This window comes from Calypte anna, chromosome 3, assembly GCF_003957555.1.
Source record: "Calypte anna isolate BGI_N300 chromosome 3, bCalAnn1_v1.p, whole genome shotgun sequence".
NCBI classification, from domain to species: domain Eukaryota; kingdom Metazoa; phylum Chordata; class Aves; order Apodiformes; family Trochilidae; genus Calypte; species Calypte anna.
This window is the reverse complement of record NC_044246.1, coordinates 111,960,631-111,978,529: the sequence shown is the minus strand read 5'-3', so window position 1 is coordinate 111,978,529 and position 17,899 is coordinate 111,960,631. Positions and strand designations below refer to the sequence as shown.

Here is a 17,899-nt window from a genome sequence, read left to right as displayed (position 1 = left end):
AGAGGTTTGGAACTGGATGAGCTTCAAATTCACCTCCAACCCAAACCATTTGGTGTTTCTATCATGAAGTTTAGACACCAGCACCATCCCACTCCCAGAAGAAGAGTTTCCTTCTCTGTCTCTTCTTTGATGGAGTAATCAACTCATATATGGTGTCCAAGGACATGCAGAGTATCAAAATCTTCCCAGCTCTGGACACTGCAAGAACACCTTCTGGGACAAGCTGTCTGTGTACCTGACACATTAGAGGTCATAAACATAGCACTATCTTTCAGGTGATTATTCAGATGGAGAGCAGCACCAGGATACACAAGAAGGTCTGTAAACCTGGTGGTCCAAACCTTCTGTTTGTCCTCCTAAAGCCATCCAAAGCATAGAAACATGAGGTGGATGCACCCATCCCTCGTGCAGGTAATGCATTTGACAGCATTCAAGCAAGAGCTTGCCTGGTGGGAGGAGGCTGTATTGCACATCTGATTTAACTACTGCAGCTCCATCCCATCCACCTCAAACAGCCTGGCCCACCAGGGACTGCCAGGATCAGTGTCCCCATGTCACTGACATGGAGAACATCCACAAGGACAGACACAGAGGTGACCCCCAGCATCCCCAGGTGCTTCTCCTGACACCAACCCAGAGCACACCCTCCATCCCAAGGAAACAGCCACCACACACCCCACCCATTGCAATGCCAAACTGCTCATCTTTATTCATGCTGGGAAAAGCAGCCCCTGCCCCAGCCACAGCAGGGCCATGGGGAAATGTCTCCATGAGACCCTGGGCAACCTACAGGAGCAGAACATCCACTCCTGCTGGCAGAGCAATTGGGGAAGGCAGAGGAAGGGAAGGGAGAAGACATCAGGAGATGGTTCCAGGAGCCAGAAGCATGGGGGATGTCCTGCTTGTAGAGTTCAGGGTCTCACCTCCAGGTACTGTATGGAGAAAGCAGACAATTAAATCACCTGTTGGTACTTCCCTGTCTCCCCCATTTCTCCTGGGATGAGAAGCAAGTCTGTGGTGCAAGAGAATCAGATCCAATGGAGGTGAGGGTCAGTCCTTTCTGCAGGCAGTTTGGACCTATCTCATCTTGGTGGTGGCAGCCTTGACCCCAGGTCTCTGCAGAGGCATCAAACCCAGGATCATGTTCTCCAAGCTGTCCAAGGACAGTGGATGCTCATGAGAGCTCTCTGCAGAGCCTGAGTGAGTCTCATGGAGCTGGAGGGGCCAAAGGAAGGACCTTGGGCTCCATCAGGAGCAGAGCAAGCAGCTCCAAATCCACAAGGGTTTTCCCTTCTTCCTTGGGCTTCTCCCACAAAGCATGAGGGTGATCACCATGAGGGTGGTAAGACACTGGCACAGGTTGCCCAGAGAGGTGGTGGAAGCCCCATCCATCCCTGGAAGTTTTTAAGGCCAGGATGGATGAGGCTTTTAATCAACCTGATCTGGTGGGAGGTGTCCCTGCCCATGGCAGGAGGTTGGAACTGGGTGATCTTGAAGGTCCCTTCCAACCCTGAAAATTCTGTAATTCTGTGATTCTATAAACTCAGGAGAGTCCTGTCCAGGCATTGCTTAGGAAGAATGTTTTAATAGATGTTTTTTTGGGCAAAGAAGGAAACTCTTTCTTCAGCCAGGAACCAAGACCTCACCTTTTGCAGCATACAGAAAACCTTGAACATCTCCCAATAGGTCTTGTAGGGTAGCGGCAGCGTCCAAAAGTGCAGTGACCCCTTCTCTGTCTGCATGCTAACTCGTTCCCTGTTGTCATGGGGAAAAAAAATCAGGCCAATATATGGGCTCAGCTTCAGCATCTCCATAGCCACATCCTCAGTATCCAAATGCCTCATCTAAGAGAGCTCTTTGGCTCCAAACTGGGTGCACACAAGAAGAGAGGGTGGGAAGGACCAGCGTGAGGTTGAGGTTGGTTCCACAGCTCCCTGACCACCACTGGCTGGACCATCAGGCCTGGCAAAATCCCACATCCCTGTCCTGGCTGTTCCTTGCCTTTCCATCAATGACTTCTGATGGAAAGTCCTTGCCCAGCCTTTGGGGTTATGAGGTTCTGGGAACTTCTGAGACACCACTAGGAGAGAAGTGACAGCTTTGTGCCCCAGGCAACCCACCATACCAGCAAACACCTGGGGCTCTCTCCCATCCTTGCCCAGGGCAAAAGATCATCCAGAGACACCCAGAGGACAACAGCTGGGTGCAGGACTGGGGACAACAACCAAACCCCTTTCTGACCTGCAGAAGAAGACAGGTTTCTATTTCTAAGTGCCCTCTCTACCCCCCAATCCATGTCCTCTTGGAAGGGGTCTCAGAGTCCTTGTCCTCAGCCCCCCTGAACCACTCCAGCTAACATGATCACCTTGCAGAATGTGGAAAACCCCACTCACACCTCACCCCATCTCCCTTCTTCCCCTCTCACCTGCAGCACCCTGGAGCAACAGGAGGAAGAAGGGGAAGAGCAGGTACAGGATCTTCATGGCTGATGCTCAGGTCTTCACAGGGCTGCAAAGGGGGACACCAAGGTATTAAGGAGAAAGAGGTCCCAGGATGGTGTAAAAGCCTGGGCACAGTGGAACACCAAACCACAAAGGGACACCCATCTTCCAGGTTTTCTGGGGGTGCCAAATTCCTGTGGTTGTGTCCAGTGTTGTCCTCAATCAAGGAATGAAACATCCCATTCAAACAAATCAGAATTATGGCTTGGGACTTGCCTCTCTCATTTCTACCTCTCCTTAACCAAGAGCCAGAAGAGGGTAGGTTTGCACATCAGGAGATGCTTGTGGGAAAATTCTCTCCTCAATTTATTGAGGGAAGTCCCCGATCCCCCAGAACAGAAGATATCAGGGTGCCTCCTCAAGCACCAAGGCACCTTTCCATTTAGTTTGGAAACCATAACTCCATCTTCCACATCTTCAGGGCTTTTAGATTCATATGAAGGTTTTTATTCTTGTTCTGATGGCTGATTAAATACATAGATACTTCCAGCAGTTTGTCATTTAGAATAATCTAGGCTGCTGGGATTTCAACAGAGAAGCTGAAAGAGCACTTTTTTCAGAAAAACACATGACAGTGACCTACCTGATGAAGTTCTTGGTGCTCAAAAACCCAACAGGAATCACTGTGTCCAGATCCCCTTGGGTCCAAGGAGTCCTGTTTTAGCCAAAAATTCCTCAGTTTTATACCAGTTCTGGTGGAGGGGTGGGACATGCATATATTCCTGCTGAAAACCCTCTCCTTGGCCAATCAGAAAGTGACCCATCTGTGTGGAGATGGTTGGGGTTGCACCTCATCCCTCCCTTCTGCAGTGGAAGAGGTTGAGGTGCCTCCTGGGTGCTGTTGCAATCTTCACTGCAATCTTCATGCAACTCCTCTGGTGGGGCACAGTGGGCACTGGACTGTCTGGGATGGACAAAGCAGACTGGTTGGGGTAGGCACCAAGAGAAACCAGTCCCATAAAAGGAGAAAATATTCCTCTCTTTCCTACATGCCCTATATGTGATCAGCATGAGCATGGAATTATAGAATGGTTTGGGTTGGAATGGACTTTAAAGACCATCTAGCCCCAACCTCCCTTCTCATGGGCAGGGACACTTCCCACTAGACCATGTGGTTTAAAATCTGTTTTATATTCTTAGAAAACTTCATTTCTAACTATATTTTATATGAACAATCTTTCTCTGGTGTGTCTGCATGGCTGGGCAGTCTTCTGGTGAACTTCAAACCAGAATACTGGATATGGAAAAAAAAGGTACCAAAAGTGCTGGTCCATTTACCTGAGACACCAAAACTCTGGGAGATGGATCCTGGAAAGAATGAAGGGTCTTGAGGCTGGATAGAAAGGTTCTGGTGTCATCTATCAGAAAGACACATGATGGCAATTTTCCCTGAACAGCAAACCATGGAAGTAGGATTGGGTCTCCATGGTGGGGCCTTTGCAGGTTTAAGAGTCCTGGGAGCATTCTCATTCCTGAATTTTGGTACCAGGATCAGGATCAGGATCAGTCCAGGGCCAGCACAGCCAAGTCCAATGGCTGATAGTGGTGTGGAGAGGGTTCCCAGCTCACACTAGAGGAAGGCCATAGCTGGGGCCACTCTGAGTCCCCATAGAGGTGCCCAATGTCCCAGGTTGAGGTTGAGATTGCTCCCCTTGGCCTGCCCTTCTCCTGGGATAAGGAGATTGGGATGATCCTGCCCTGGAAGTGTCTGCTCCATGGCAGTGAAGGGGCCACCTCCATGCACACCAAGCTGAGCATCTTCAGCCTGTCCCCAGGCTCACCCATAGCTTGCTCCTTGTCTCCTGATGGACCCAGCCCCAGGTCTTGATCACCAAAGCTCTGACCCCCAACTCAATCCCAACCTCCTGAGTGACCTCCTGGCATAACCATGAATCCCTGTTTCCTCAGGGACACAGCCTGACCTCCCCCACCCCACCTCCACCTACCCCTGGACCTCACAACACCCCCGTGGTGCCACACACCCCAGGCCCCACATCTGTTGGTGGACCCAAGGCCACTAAAGGGACATGTCCTTGTGAAAAAACCCCATGGGGACTCCTGACCCACCCTGGGACCCAGTGGACAACAAGTAGGCACCCATTGAAGTTACAGGGATCACAACAACACCCCCATCCATCACCCTGGATGTCAGGTGCAGGGATGTCCTTGCTGAGAGGGAAGTTGGGGTCCCTCTGAGTCCTCCCCACAGTGCAGAGAGTTGCTACTGTGTCTTGAGGACAACATGGAGAGAGGGCAGGAGAGGGTGTGGGCAGATCTGTGGGTCTGTGTCCATAGGGGACTTCACCCACCCAGATAAAAAAGGTGATTTCCCCCCCCACCCCACTCCCCAAGGACATGGACACACACAATCTTGGCAGCAAGGATGCAAACCACAACTTGTATTGGAGACAGTGGGGTCAGGAATTCCTCTGGACCAGGTTCCAGCTCTCTGGGGTTGCAGTTGCTCCTGGTGGTGTTTGTCCCCTCTGCTCAGCATCACCCCAACCACACCATGAGGGGGTGGGCTGGTCTCAGGGGGATCCTCAGACATCAGGGCTGGAGAGCCAGGAGCCCATCACGGATACCACCGGCTGCAGGAGGAAAGGTTTGGAGGTGAGGGCTCAAGGATGTTCCCCTTGCCCTTGGGCTGCATATTCTCCCCTTGTTCTCTGTCCTGGTTTGGGCCAGGATAAAGGTGATTTTCTGTCTTGTACTTTTGCTTTCAGCTCAGTCTCTTGTCAGGAGCTGCACTTGCTGAAATGAACAGCAAGTTTCTCAGGCAGTGTCTGCTGCTGGGACTGATCCCACTCCACGGTTATAGTTACAGCTGGAGAATGGGCTGCAGAACCAAGGAACTGCTCAGCTCTGAGGAACATTTGGCCCTTCAGAAGGAAGAAAGAGGTCCCACCTGCAGCCCTCCTCTGGGGAGGAATGGACAAGATAGATGCCAGAATTGACCAAACAGAGTATTCCATCCCATGTAATACTCAGTATAAATTTGAGGGATCACAAAGGTCAAGCTAGTTTCCAGTTTCCAGCTTCTGGCTTCTTGCCCTTCCTGTCCTTCCTGCTTCCCCTTCTTCACCTGTCCCTGTTTGTTTTGGCATCCTGGGAGGATTCCATCCCTTCCTCTGCTTGTGCTCCTGATCCATGCCAGCCTGAATCTGTGTGTTCCTGCCTCCAGCTCCCAACTGCTGCTGACCCCAGGATTCCAGCCTGGACTTTCCCAGGGCTGCCCTGCAGCCTCGGTGGTGACGTGAGAGTTATTGGGGGGAAGGGGGGAGGAACGTGGGATCAATTTTCCTTTATATTTGTATAGATTTAGTCATTTTTCCTATTTATCATTGCTGTTCCATTAAAGCTGAGTAGTTCAGTTTCCAACCCATCAGTCTCTCTCCCTTATTCTCTCTCCTTTCTTTATCAGGGAGGGGAGGGAGATTAATACAGAGCATCTGTTACCCAGTTTTATTGCCAGGCCAGTGTTAAACCCTGACATTCTCCATCACCCTCTTCTCTAACCCCAGCAGACAGCAACCTCAGCCCTGGACCTACCTTCTGCAGCAGAAATCATGCTCAGAGCAGATGCCAACCCGGCCAATCCCTGGAGGACAGGACCTAGGGGAGCAGAACCCCCCCCGGCGCTCACACTCCTGGGGTGATCCTCGAGCAAGGGACAGCCCTGCAGAGCACAAAACCTTTTGACATGACCCTGATGAGATGCTGTGCCCAAGCCCTGGACCCTGCCTGGCCATTGTCCCTGGGCCATTGTTAGCCCACCCTTGGCTGTCCCCTGTCACAAAGTCCCCAGGCATCTGCAGCAGAAACCAAGGTGGTGATTATGGTACTCATCTCTCAGCAGCTTCTGGGGGAGGTTCTCCAAGAGGTCCCCTTCCTGGAATAAGGAAGGATTCCAAGGGTGGGAGCAGGATCTGCCTTCCTCCCTCCTCCCCAGAGGTGCCCAGCGGTGCTGATATGGAAAGAACTGGGACAGGAGGTAAGAAGAGGGCAGCAAATCCTTACTTGTAGACTCTGAGAGCTTTGTCTCAAGGTCCCAGCTCCAGTCCCAGCTGCAGAAGCCTTTCCTTAAAGGTTTGGGATGTGATTGACCCCAGGGGGGATGCCACAGAAGCCAGGAGAAGTCACACATCATTTAGCATCATCTGAACTGCTAAATCCTCCCTCCAAAATAATGTCAAAGGGGCAAATCTTCCACGGTCTCCCACCCTTTTCTCACCTGCCAGTGCCTGGAGCACCAGGAGAAGGAGAGCACAGAGGAGAAGCAGGATCCTCATGGCTGGAGGTCGTCAGCAAGGTCACAGCTCTGGGGAGAAGAAAAAGGAGATGAACAGCAGGATTCCTCCTCCTGAGTCAGATGGGACTGAGGAGAGAGGACAACCCATCCAGGAGGAGATCAGCAGTGGGAGCACCTGCCAAACACCCTGGGAATAGAAGCTTCCAGCAGCCTCTTGGCTCCCAAAGGGCAAAATGTCCCTTGGGATGGCAGCCACTTTGAAACACCTGACCCAAAAGCTCCTTTTTGTGCTCCTCCCCCCAGCCAGAAACAAAAAAACCAACGAAGCAAACCAAGAAAAACAAAACCCAACATTGCTTTCCTCTTCTGCCACCTCTGAGGAGGATTCTCAGGTCTCCAACTGGGCTTCTTGTGTCATCCCACCTTGCGTAAGGGTTGTCTGGTCCTGTGGTTTGTTGGACACTTCTTGGGACATTCAGCATCCCTGCCCGTTGGAGCTTGGCAATCCCTCTGCTTGCACAAGACAAAGCAGCTCTGTTCTCTTTCCCCCCTTCCCCCCTCCCAAAGTGAATCATGTTCTCTCTCAGCTTGGCTTGAAAATAGTTGGGAAGGAGCCAGGTGGGATGACATCTCCAGCCAGCTGGCAGGGCTGTGAATGGCAAGTTTCACTGTGACTTTGCTGGGTTAAGAGCTTGCTGCTGGGTTTAACCCTTTATGGGTTCTCAACATATGGATGGTGCCACCTTCACATGGGGTTTTTTTGGCCCTCTGGCAGGTTCATCAAGGATATGTGTGTATTTGTGTCTATATAAAAATATATTAAAAACTCCTGCATAATGTTTTTTTTTGGTGGTTACATAGTTATGGATTTTACCCCACCCTCTCATTATATTTCACATTTTTTCCTGCCTCAGTTTCTCTCCTCAGTGGAGGAAATTGCACAAAAAAATTTCAGGTCTGATTCTGAGGAGATCTCTTGGTAAGCAATGCTTCTCTGCCAGGGTGATCAGGAGCTTGGAACAGCTTCTCATTTCCTCCAGCACCCCAAAAGTGAGCCTCTGCATGTGTTGAAAAGCAACAGCACAGAGATGTAATTAATTGCCACCTTAATGAAAATCTGAAACATCTGGACAGCCAGTACCTGAAGGGGCTCCAGGAAAGCTGGGGAGGGACTTTTTATAATGAGAGGATAAGGGAAAATGGTTTTAAGGCAAAAGAGGGGAGATTGAGATGAGATTTAGGAAGAAATTCTTTAATTTGAGAGTGGTGAGACCCTGGCCCAGGTTTGCCAGAGAAGCTGTGGCTGCCCCATCCCTGGCAGTGTCTCAGCTCAGGTTGGATGGGGCTTGGAGCACCCTGGGCTGTGGGAGGTGTCCCTGCCCATGCAGGGGGGTTGGGACTGGATGAGCCAAGTGGATGATGGTCCCTGCCAACACAAACCTTTCTAGGATTTTATGATTCTGTGCCCTTTTTCAGGGAGTCACCTGGCACACAAGGCTGGAAGCTGTGGAGGATCCAAGAGGAGGCCTTCAACCATTGCTCTTCTCAAGTCCCATTATGCTTGGCAGCCACGACACACAACTGGGTCAGGATTCATGTGGAGTTTTGCAGTGTTGAAGGAGCAGGGCCAAGCTTTTCACCTTCTGCTCCTTCCACAGCAGGTGGAGGACAAGTCTCACATCTTTTTTTGAATATATTGGTTGAAAAGACCTTTAAGATCATCAAGTCCAACCATTGTGGCGGTAGTTGATCAAGGGTTGGACTCGATGATCTCTGAGGTCCCTTCCAACCCAGCCTATTCTATGATTCTATGATTCTATGATTAACCCAGCACTGCCAAGGCCACCACTGCCCCATGTCCCTCAGCACCACATCTCCATGGGTTTGAAATCCCCCCAGGGATGGGGACTCCATCCCTGCCCTGGGCAGCCTGGGCCACTGTTTAACAACAATTTCAGTGATGAAATTTTTCCTCAAATCCCATCTAAACTTTCCCTGGTACAACTTGAAGCCATTTCCTTTTATTCTATTACCTATTACTTGGGAAAAGAGACCAACCCCCATCTCTCCAACATCCTTTCAGGGAGCTAGACAGATTGACCAGGCATCTCCTCAGCCTCCTCTCCTCCAGACTAAAGTCACATTATCCTCATACTAATGGCCAAAAGAGCCCTGGTGAATCCCTCTTTAGGAATTCCTGCTTTTCTGCCATGTTCTATAAAGGGAGCTGTGACTGACCAGCTTTGGCATGGATGTCTGCATCATCATCATTTGAAGTGCAGATGAAACTACCCCAGATGCCAGTGGCTTCTCAGTAGACTCCTCACCAAGTCCCTCCAGAAAGAAGAAACTGTAAATTCCACAGCCCACGTCTAAGGGGACACTGTTTCTATGTGCTGTTATTCCAAGAAGGACACTGGAATCTGGTCACCTCCCATGATATTTTGGGCTCATGCAAGCCAACACTGAACCAGCATGGGTGTGAAGCCAACCATCCCACTCATACCCCTGGGGATGGGTTGCATCCAAGCTGTGTATGGGAACTGGTCCTGCCCCATACACACCCAGGTCCTCTTTGGACACTTTTGTCTGACCCTGGAGTCAGACTGAGCCCACAGCACCACATCCTCCTCCACATTCATCATCTCCCTGTTGGATGTCAGACCACACAGAGCAGCAGTGACTGAACAAAAATACTTTGGGGAAGAGAGACCCAGACAGTGCTTCCAGCAATGTTCTGGGACCCTCTGTCTGTTCCAGTCAAGCTTCATCTGCACAGAGGGGTGGTGGGGCACTGGGGTGAGCACATCTCCTGCTTTTCATGGCTTCGTATCATGAAATAATGTTCTGTGTGAGACCTGAGCTGTGCTACCAGAGTGACAGAATTCCTTTTAGGGGTTGTGTCATGGAATCATAGAATGGTTTGGGTGGGAAGGGACCTTAGAGCTCATCCAGTTCCAACCCCTTGCATGGTCAGGGACACCTCCCACCAGCCCAGGGTGCTCCAAGCCCCATCCAACCTGCGCTGAGACACTGCCAGGGATGGGACAGCCACAGCTTCCTTGGACAACCTGTTCCAGTGTCTCACCACCCTCAAATTAATGAATTTCTTCCTCATGTCCAACCTCAGTCTCCCCTCTTCCAGTTTTAACCCATTTCCCCTTGTCCTCTCCCTACCTCCCCATGTCCAAAGCCCTCCCCCAGCTTTCTTGGAGCCCCTTCAGATATTGGAAGGTTGCTCTGAGCTCCCCTGGGAGCCTCCTCTCCAGGCTGAACAAGCCCAATCCCTCAGCCTGGCTTCCCAGGGAGGTGCTCAGCCCTCTGAGCATTTGAGTGGCTCTGCTCTGGACACCTTCCAGGAGCTCTGTGTCCTTCTGATGTTGGGGACTCCAGAACTGGACACACAACTCCAGGTGGGCTCTCAGCAGAGCAGAGTAGAGCAGAGCAGAGGGGGAGAATCCCCTCCTGGACCCCTGTCTGTGCTTCTTTTGCTGCAACCCAGGACATGGTTGGGTTCTGGGCTCATGTTGAGCTTCGGGATGAATTCAAACATCTCCATAGTGCTGGGGAAGTGGAACTGGGGTAAGAAGCAGTGGGGGTTGTGAAGCACGGATTGAAAGGAGGGAGGTTTCAGTATGTGTTTTGCTCCAAGCTGCCTCCTGAAGCCATTCCCCAGGGATGAATGCAAGGACAGATATTTGTTGTACTGAACCCAAAGCGTGGAGACGCGGTGATGCTGGCAATAGTCAGTGGCTCATTGCCAGAACTGAATCTAAAATAACAAGGGCTGAATCCTCTCTGCAAAGGCCCCCAGTGAGCAAAACCTCTTGTGCCACTCCGCTTTGTGAAAGTGAACACTCACCTACCACGGGTTGGGTAATAAACTCCGTAGGACCTAAACCGTGAGTTGCTGGTTGAGGTTCCACTTGGCAACTTCCTCAGGTCCCCATCCAGGGGAGTCCCTGGGGGGTGGCAGTTGGACCTGTTTCCTGCCTTCACAAGGCTGTGGTTTCAGTGGTGGCAGAAGCATTTGCAGAAGCATCTGCTTTGAAGGAAATTCTAAGTGCTTTGCCACAAATGGTAAGCTCAGGGCATCAAGCCAGACCTTTTCCATGTCCTTTGCACTTGGGTTGGTTGGTTCTTTGAAAAGCCCAGTGCAAGGTCCTGCACTTGGGTTGGGAAGATTCCCAGTAACCATACAGGCTGGGGGATGGAGAGCAGCCTTGAGGAGAAGAATTTGGGGGTACGGATGAATGAAAAGCTGGATATGAGCCAGCAGTGAGAGGTCACAGCCCAGAAACCAACCATGTCCTGGGATGTATCCTCAGCAACATGACAGCAGGGAGAGATGGGGGATTGTCCCTCTCTGTTCCACTCTGGTAAGACCCTCCCTGCAGTGCTGGGTCCAGTTCTGGGGTCTCCTTCACAAGAAGGACCTGGAGATGTTGGAGTGAGTCCAGAGGAGGCCACAGAGATGATCCAAGGGTTGAAGCAGCTCTGATCTGGAGCCAGGCTGAGAGAGTTGGGGGTGTTCAGCCTGGAGAAAAGGCAGCCCTGGGAAGACCTTTTAGTTTAGAAACCTGAGAAGCCTTTTAGTTTTTCAAGGGGCTTAGAAGAAAGGTGGAGACACTTTTTAGTAGGGCCTCTAGCAATAGGACAAGGAGTGATGGTTTTAATCTAAAAGAGGGAAAATTGCATTAGATATGTGGAAGAAATTTTAATTTTAAATGAGGGTGGTGAGACCCTGGCTCTGACTGCTTGGAAGAGTGGTAGATGCCCCATTTCTGGAAAAAATTGGTTAGATTGGACAGGGATCTGAACAATCTGACCTATTGGAGGCTGTCCCTGCTGGGGGTGGTCTAGGTGAGCCTTAATATCTCTTCCAACCATACCATGATTCCTTCTCCTTTGGTGAGCATCCGTGAGTGCTGCCCTTCTCTTGGACCACAGGAGAGAGGAGATCAATCCCCCCTCTATTTCAGAGATACATTTATTCCCTTGACCCTCAAAGATGTGCCCTGAGAGCAGCCAGCCCAGCCTGGCCATGTTTGTTATTTAATTCTCTTGTGGGAAAGGGTGGCTACATCCAGATGGATGTTTCAAAAGGGTCCTTGGACTGCTGGGAGTAACCCCTGGAGTTATTCTGGCACAGTGTTCATTGGCCTGGGCTCAGTCTCTGGGCAGGACTCAGAAAAAAGAAAACTGTTTACTAGCCCCAGCCACCAAGTGGTAGCCCAAAGGCTGACTTATCTGCCCAGGGATGCTCCTCATCATGCAAGAGCAGCTGCAGAGAATGGAGCTCACTTGGACCTTCTGAGTTTTCTATTAGAATTTAGGGTAGGACAGAAGAAACCTCTTACACAAGTGGTTGAATTAGAAGGGGTATTTCACACCTTTCACAGGTGTTGTCCAACTGTCTCAAGCAGCTTTGGAGGTCAAACTCCCATCTCTTGAGCTGCTACTGCAGCTGATACAAAATTTTGCAGATTTACTCTGAATTTATATCAAACCAACCTTCAGATTTAGAAACTGGGCTGCCTGCTTCCTTTTGTTCTGCTCAGTGGGTCCTCATCCATCCCCGGAAGGAAGCAGGATGTTGTTCTCAGGTCTGAAAGAACTGGACCAGGAGGTGGGAACCTAAAATTTTCTGAGTAGAGGTGAAGGATCCCACTGGAGAAAACTTCCATGTTCCCTATGGCAACAGTGACTGACCCCAGCTTTGGGCACAACAGAGGACTCCTAGCAAGGTATGGGTGGAGAACATACCAGCAACCATTCCATCAGCAACCCAAGAGGAGAAAATATTTTGTCAAACTAAAGTAGGTTTCAGTTGATTTCAGATTTTTTGCCCCGATTTCTAAAGGCAAAAACCACCTTTAGGGAAAAGAATGACAACACCACACTCAGCAGCCACACAACCTCCCCAGGTCTTGCATTTATTGGCAGGAGAATGACAAATCCTTGATGAGTGGTACAAAAATTCCCTGAATCCAAGAGCTTGAGAAGCCATCATGCCCAGATCCCTGGAGACACTGAGCCCCACTACAACCTGTGCAAAGGAGAGGACATTTCAGTGTTTTCAGGCTCATGTTGATGGGGTAAATCTCACTCCAGAGGACTCAGCTGAAAGTCTGGAGAGTTGGCTTTGCCTTGGTTAAATCCTGAACTTACCATCTACAGCAAGAATAGCCTGAACGACAGACCCCCAGGTAAACATTGCCACGGGGACATGTCCCAGGGGAGCAGAAAGTCCCACGATAGCCACATCTCATGAAAGGTCTTGGAGGTCTTGAAAAGCCTGTGCCATCCAAAAAAAAAAAAAATAGAAGAATAAAAACCAAGAGACAGTTGAGTCTCTCAGGGTTTTGCAGCTTGCTGATCTCCTGAGTGCTGACACCACTGTGAAGTGGTGCCCAAAGTCAGGACAGTCCTAATGCATCCCCCTTTTCCTCCTAATGAGGAGGCAGAACAATCAAGCACATGCTCTAATCCCTTCTTCAAACGTAAGAACTGTGTCTCTAAACTCAGGATTCCTAAGGTTCCCTTAGGAACTCAAGGAAGGACACCAGAGACCTGATAGGAACCTAGAAGTGGACGTTTACCAGCTCTTGTGGTGAGACCCCACCTGGAGTTGTGTGTCCAGTTCTGGAGTCCCCAACATCAGAAGGACACAGAGCTCCTGGAAGGTGTCCAGAGCAGAGCCACCCTAATGCTCAGAGGGCTGAGCACCTCCCTGGGAAGCCACGCTGAGGGATTGGGCTTGTTCAGCCTGGAGAAAAGAAGGCTCCCAGGGGAGCTCAGAGCAACCTTCCAATATCTGAAGGGGCTCCAAGAAAGCTGGGGGAGGGCTTTGGACATGGAGGGATAGGGAGAGGACAAGGGGAAATGGGTTAAAACTGGAAGAGGGGAGACTGAGGTTGGACATGAGGAAGAAATTCATTAATTTGAGGCTGGTGAGCCCCTGGTTGCTCAGGTTGTCCAAGGAAGCTGTGGCTGCCCCATCCCTGGCAGTGTCTCAGCCCAGGTTGGATGGGGCTTGGAGCGCCCTGGGCTGGTGGGATGTGTCCCTGACCATGCAGGGGGTTGGAACTGGATGAGCTTTAAGGTCTCTTCCAACCCAAACCATTCCATGATTCTATGATTCTTAAAGTCTTGTAGGTCACAATTAAGGAGATATCCACCAGCTCAGCCTCAAGGCTGCCCCTTCTCAGGACAGAGTTGAGGATTTCTGTGCATCTGGAGTTCTTTTACATTTGGCTTATTTCCCTCCCAATTAATTTCACCCATGTGTCAAAACAGGTCCTGTTGTCTAGCAGTCAACACAGATGTTGTCTCCTCCATCCTTGGAACTGTTCAAGGACAGGTTGGATGGGGCTTGGAGCAACCTGGGCTGTGTCTCTGCCCATGAAGGGGGGTTAGAGCTGGATGAACTTTAAGGTCCCTTCCAACCCAAACCATTCTATGACTCTGTGTCCCCTACACATGGACAAACTCCACAGAGAACCCAGGATCACCATGGTGGCAAACACCCTCAAGGGCTTTAACCAAGCAGTTGGACATTGCTTTTATCTCCATGACTAAATTTTTATTATTATTATTATTTTAATTTTTTTTTATCTCCATGGCTAAATAGCTTATCCAGTTCCAAACTACCTTTTGGGAATGGCCACCAGCCTGTGCAATTCCCAGAGAAGTTTTTCTCTGTGAAAGGGCTGATTGCCAGGGGTCAACATTACCCTGGGGAGCAGACGAGCAATTAGGCAGCACGTTGATTACCAGAGATGCAGCCTGGCAGGCTGATGGGGTTTGGATGCACCTGAGTGACTTCAAATGAAGCAGTAAATTCCAGTTTCAGAGCTCATCCATGCACCAGGCACTAAATACAGCAAGTGGAGAGCTTATTTCATTAGAAAGCTCATGAATATTCCCCACGTAGATCAGGTCCAGCATAACCCTGGTGTGCTGGATTCACAACACATGAGTTTGGGGCACACACAGCAGTACCCAGAGAATCCCAGGCAGAAAATAAATGAGGAAAAAAAAAATAAAGAAATGCTGGGAAGGCTGAATAAACCACTTCTGGTGCCAAACCCTCTGTGGGACATTGCAGTGGTGACTGTGAGCAGGCTTTGCTCCCAGAAACACTTTTTTCCTGCTTTACCATACCCAGGAGGTAAGTCCTACTGAAAACACCCCAGATGCTCACTTTATGTTAAATAAAGCTGTGAAACACCCATTCTGGTCCAGATCTAAAGAACCCTTTGCCCAGTGTCTTTTCTGTGCCAGGAAAGCATAAAAGGATAAAAGGAGACAAGTCCATAGGACACTTTTTCTATGGTCCTGATCTTCTGCAATTCACCACCATCTTTTCCCCTCCTTACTTCCCATCCTATTCCCACTGACTCCAAGTCTCTTCTGGCACACGTTTGGGTATACAGTACCCTGCACCATGACTGACCCCTTTTCAGGGATGGTGTTTAAGCACAGTCCCTTATTCTGGATAAGTTGGTGGGGTTTGTGTTCCAGACCCTCTTGCACCCCCCCAGCAGGCCCAGCCTAACACCACCACTGTTGTATTGTACCAAATCTGTTGTACACAGTTTTTTGTTGTATAAAATCTGGTTGCACAGATTTTTCCACCAAGCAGAAGCCACCAGTAAGCATTTCAAGCTTAATTCATGATTTTCTACCTTCCTACCCCACATACAAGGTCCTGAAGCAAAAAGAGAGCATGGGACTAGAATTCCTTTTTTGTTTCTTTTTTTTTTTCCGTGTGTCTAAAGGATATTTGATCAGGTTCATGGCAGGCTGAGCCAGAGACCAAGTGATTTAAGTCACAAGTGTTTCATGGGTGAGATGCTGGTGCTGAAAGGTGATTTTGGGGTTGCCCCTGGTGCTTTCAAGTCAGGCTGGGTTTTCAGAGGAGTAGCAAAGGTTGCAGTGTTTGCCTGCTAACTCCATGGATCATCCCGAATCTGCCAACAAGTTTTGATGATATGTGTGAAGTTTCCTTGCAGGAGGCAGCTTGGTCCCTTCCTGAAGGGGACAGGAAACCTTTATAAACCCCAAATATCTCCTTCTCATCTTCATTCACCCCTTACCTGCAGCTCCATGAAATAGCACCAGGAGGACAGCAAAGAGAAAAGAAAGGATTCTCATGGCAGAAGGTGGCCTGGGAGCTCCTGTCACTCTGGAGAAATGACATCAAGACATTTATAAGAAGAGGTTAATGATAATTAATCAATAATTAAAAATAAGAGGTGTCCATATTCATTGTGGGCTGACAAGTGCCATGCAGAAATGTTCTTAAAGACCACCTAGAAGAGGTATTACAGGCTTTCCTTGTAACAATATCTGTTGTCCTAAAGTGCTTCTTGGAGCACACATCCTGTGGCACAGGATGAAACTTCCAAGGAGAAAAAATCACAGTTTTAAAGCCAAGTGCACTGTTGTATTAGCTAACCAGATATTTCTCCCAGATTGGTTGCTACTTCATAGGGCATGGCACTAAATTCTATTTGCCTTCCTGAAGTTACAGCTGTTAATTCAGAAAGAAAAATAAGACTTTTTTTTGCTATATTTATATTTAAAAAAAATCCAAACCACAACAATGTGTGTTATATGTGTTCTCAAGCTTTTCTAATTAAAAAAAAAACAGCAGAAAAAAGATTCCTTCACAGTTAGTATCCATCTTCTCCCTGCTCTTGCTTAGAGGCTGTTGCTTTTCCTTCACCTCAAGACTTACATGATTTCCAGGACACATTTCTGAGCATTTCTGTTTCCTCCCAGCTCTCTTCCCACAGTCAACAAAATCTCTTCTGCAGTATCAAGACCTGAAATCTCTAGAATTAACCCTTTCTGGGATGGAGTCTCTGCTCTAAGAGTGAAACTCAGTGCCATAGTCTAGTGACTGTGGCAGTAGTTTGTAGTGAGACAGGACCAGGTGCCCTGAGTTATTGATGAGTGGGTGTGGGTTCACCTGTGTCTGGCCCCGTGCTCCTGCACATGCTCAGGAGGGAGGCCAGACACAGGTGAACCCACACCCACTCATCAATAACTCAGGGCACCTGGTCCTGTCTCACTACAGTAGTTGATCAAGGGTTGGACTCGATGATCTCTGAGGTTCCTTCCAACCCAGCCTATTCTATGATTCTATGAAACACAGCTCTACAGGAAAGATATAAAATCCCCAGCCTGGTTAAGAAAGACAGAACTTATTAAGAGAGGCTGAATAATGAGATTTTGGTCATTACCAGGTAAGAGGAAGCTCTAGGTTGGAAGAATCCTTGGACCAATGTCAGATGCATTGAGATGAAGGAGCAGAGCCTGGCTTTATGCTCTTGCTGGAGGGTGGTGAAGGATGCTTGCTCTTCCCAACCTCCTCCTGGTGGCCAATCAAAGCATCTCTGCAGCTCTGGGGAGCATCAGGAGGCCCAATGAATCCTCTCTGGTGCTCTCCTCCTCTGAGGAACTGAGGTATTGCTGTCAAAAAAATTGCAGCATCTCTTCAGGAAATGTGTTGGGCTGAATGGAAACCACTTTGGGCCACCTCGATTTGTGCAACACGTTGGGCCACAGCAGCTCACTCAAGGTTTCTGTCCTTGCTGGATGAAGCTTGGTGATAATTATTTTCCAGTATGATAACAACAGCTACAGAGGTTGCCATGCTCCTGGATGGTCATTGCACCCCAGTTAATTTGGGAGTTGATATTGTGTGATGGGAAATGGTTCTTGGAGGAGTCTGGTGGGATTTGGCCCAGCAGATGTTCATTCAGATGTCCACAGAGCTGGCATCTTGCAAAGGCACACGTCTCATTCACAACTTCTGGAAGAAAATTCTAAACCTGAAGATACCTCAAAGTTGCTCTGTGGCATGGAAAAAAATCCTAAACCTGGAGTTACCTCGAAGCTGCTGGGTTCTTGGTGAGCATGAGCAGCACCAGGAGTTGTTACTGAATCCAACTGCTCTTGGAGCTTTCCTGCTTTGGGCCAGGATAAAGGTGATTTTCTGTCTTGTACTTTTGCTTCCAGCTCAGTCTCTTGTCAGGAGCTGCACTTGCTGAAATGAACAGCAAGTTTCTCAGGCAGTGTCTGCTGCTGGGACTGATCCCACTCCATGGTTATAGTTACAGCTGGAGAATGGGCT

The 17,899-nt window shown here is 49.3% G+C and overlaps 1 protein-coding gene across 1 annotated transcript; it reads right to left on the bottom strand.

The window, feature by feature from the left end:
- Positions 1–4,885: 4,885 nt before the first annotated feature.
- LOC115598084 (gallinacin-5-like) lies at positions 4,886–17,172 on the bottom strand. Its single transcript, XM_030447723.1, has 4 exons — positions 17,007–17,172; positions 15,855–15,943; positions 6,054–6,180; positions 4,886–5,092 (listed from the first exon to the last, which is right to left on the bottom strand). The coding sequence occupies exons 2-4, from the start codon at positions 15,910–15,912 to the stop codon at positions 5,077–5,079; spliced, it is 201 nt and encodes a 66-aa protein (XP_030303583.1). The 5' UTR covers positions 15,913–15,943; positions 17,007–17,172; the 3' UTR covers positions 4,886–5,076.
- Between the last annotated feature and the right edge of the window lie 727 nt (positions 17,173–17,899).

Excerpts from the sequence above, each read along its gene's own strand:
- LOC115598084 (XM_030447723.1), bottom strand. The coding sequence starts at position 15,912 with ATGAGAATCCTTTCTTTTCTCTTTGCTGTCCTCCTGGTGCTATTTCAT. Across the intron at positions 6,181-15,854 it reads GCTATTTCATGGAGCTGCAG|GGCTGTCCCTTGCTCGAGGA; the intron begins GTAAGGGGTGAA and ends TGTGCTCTGCAG.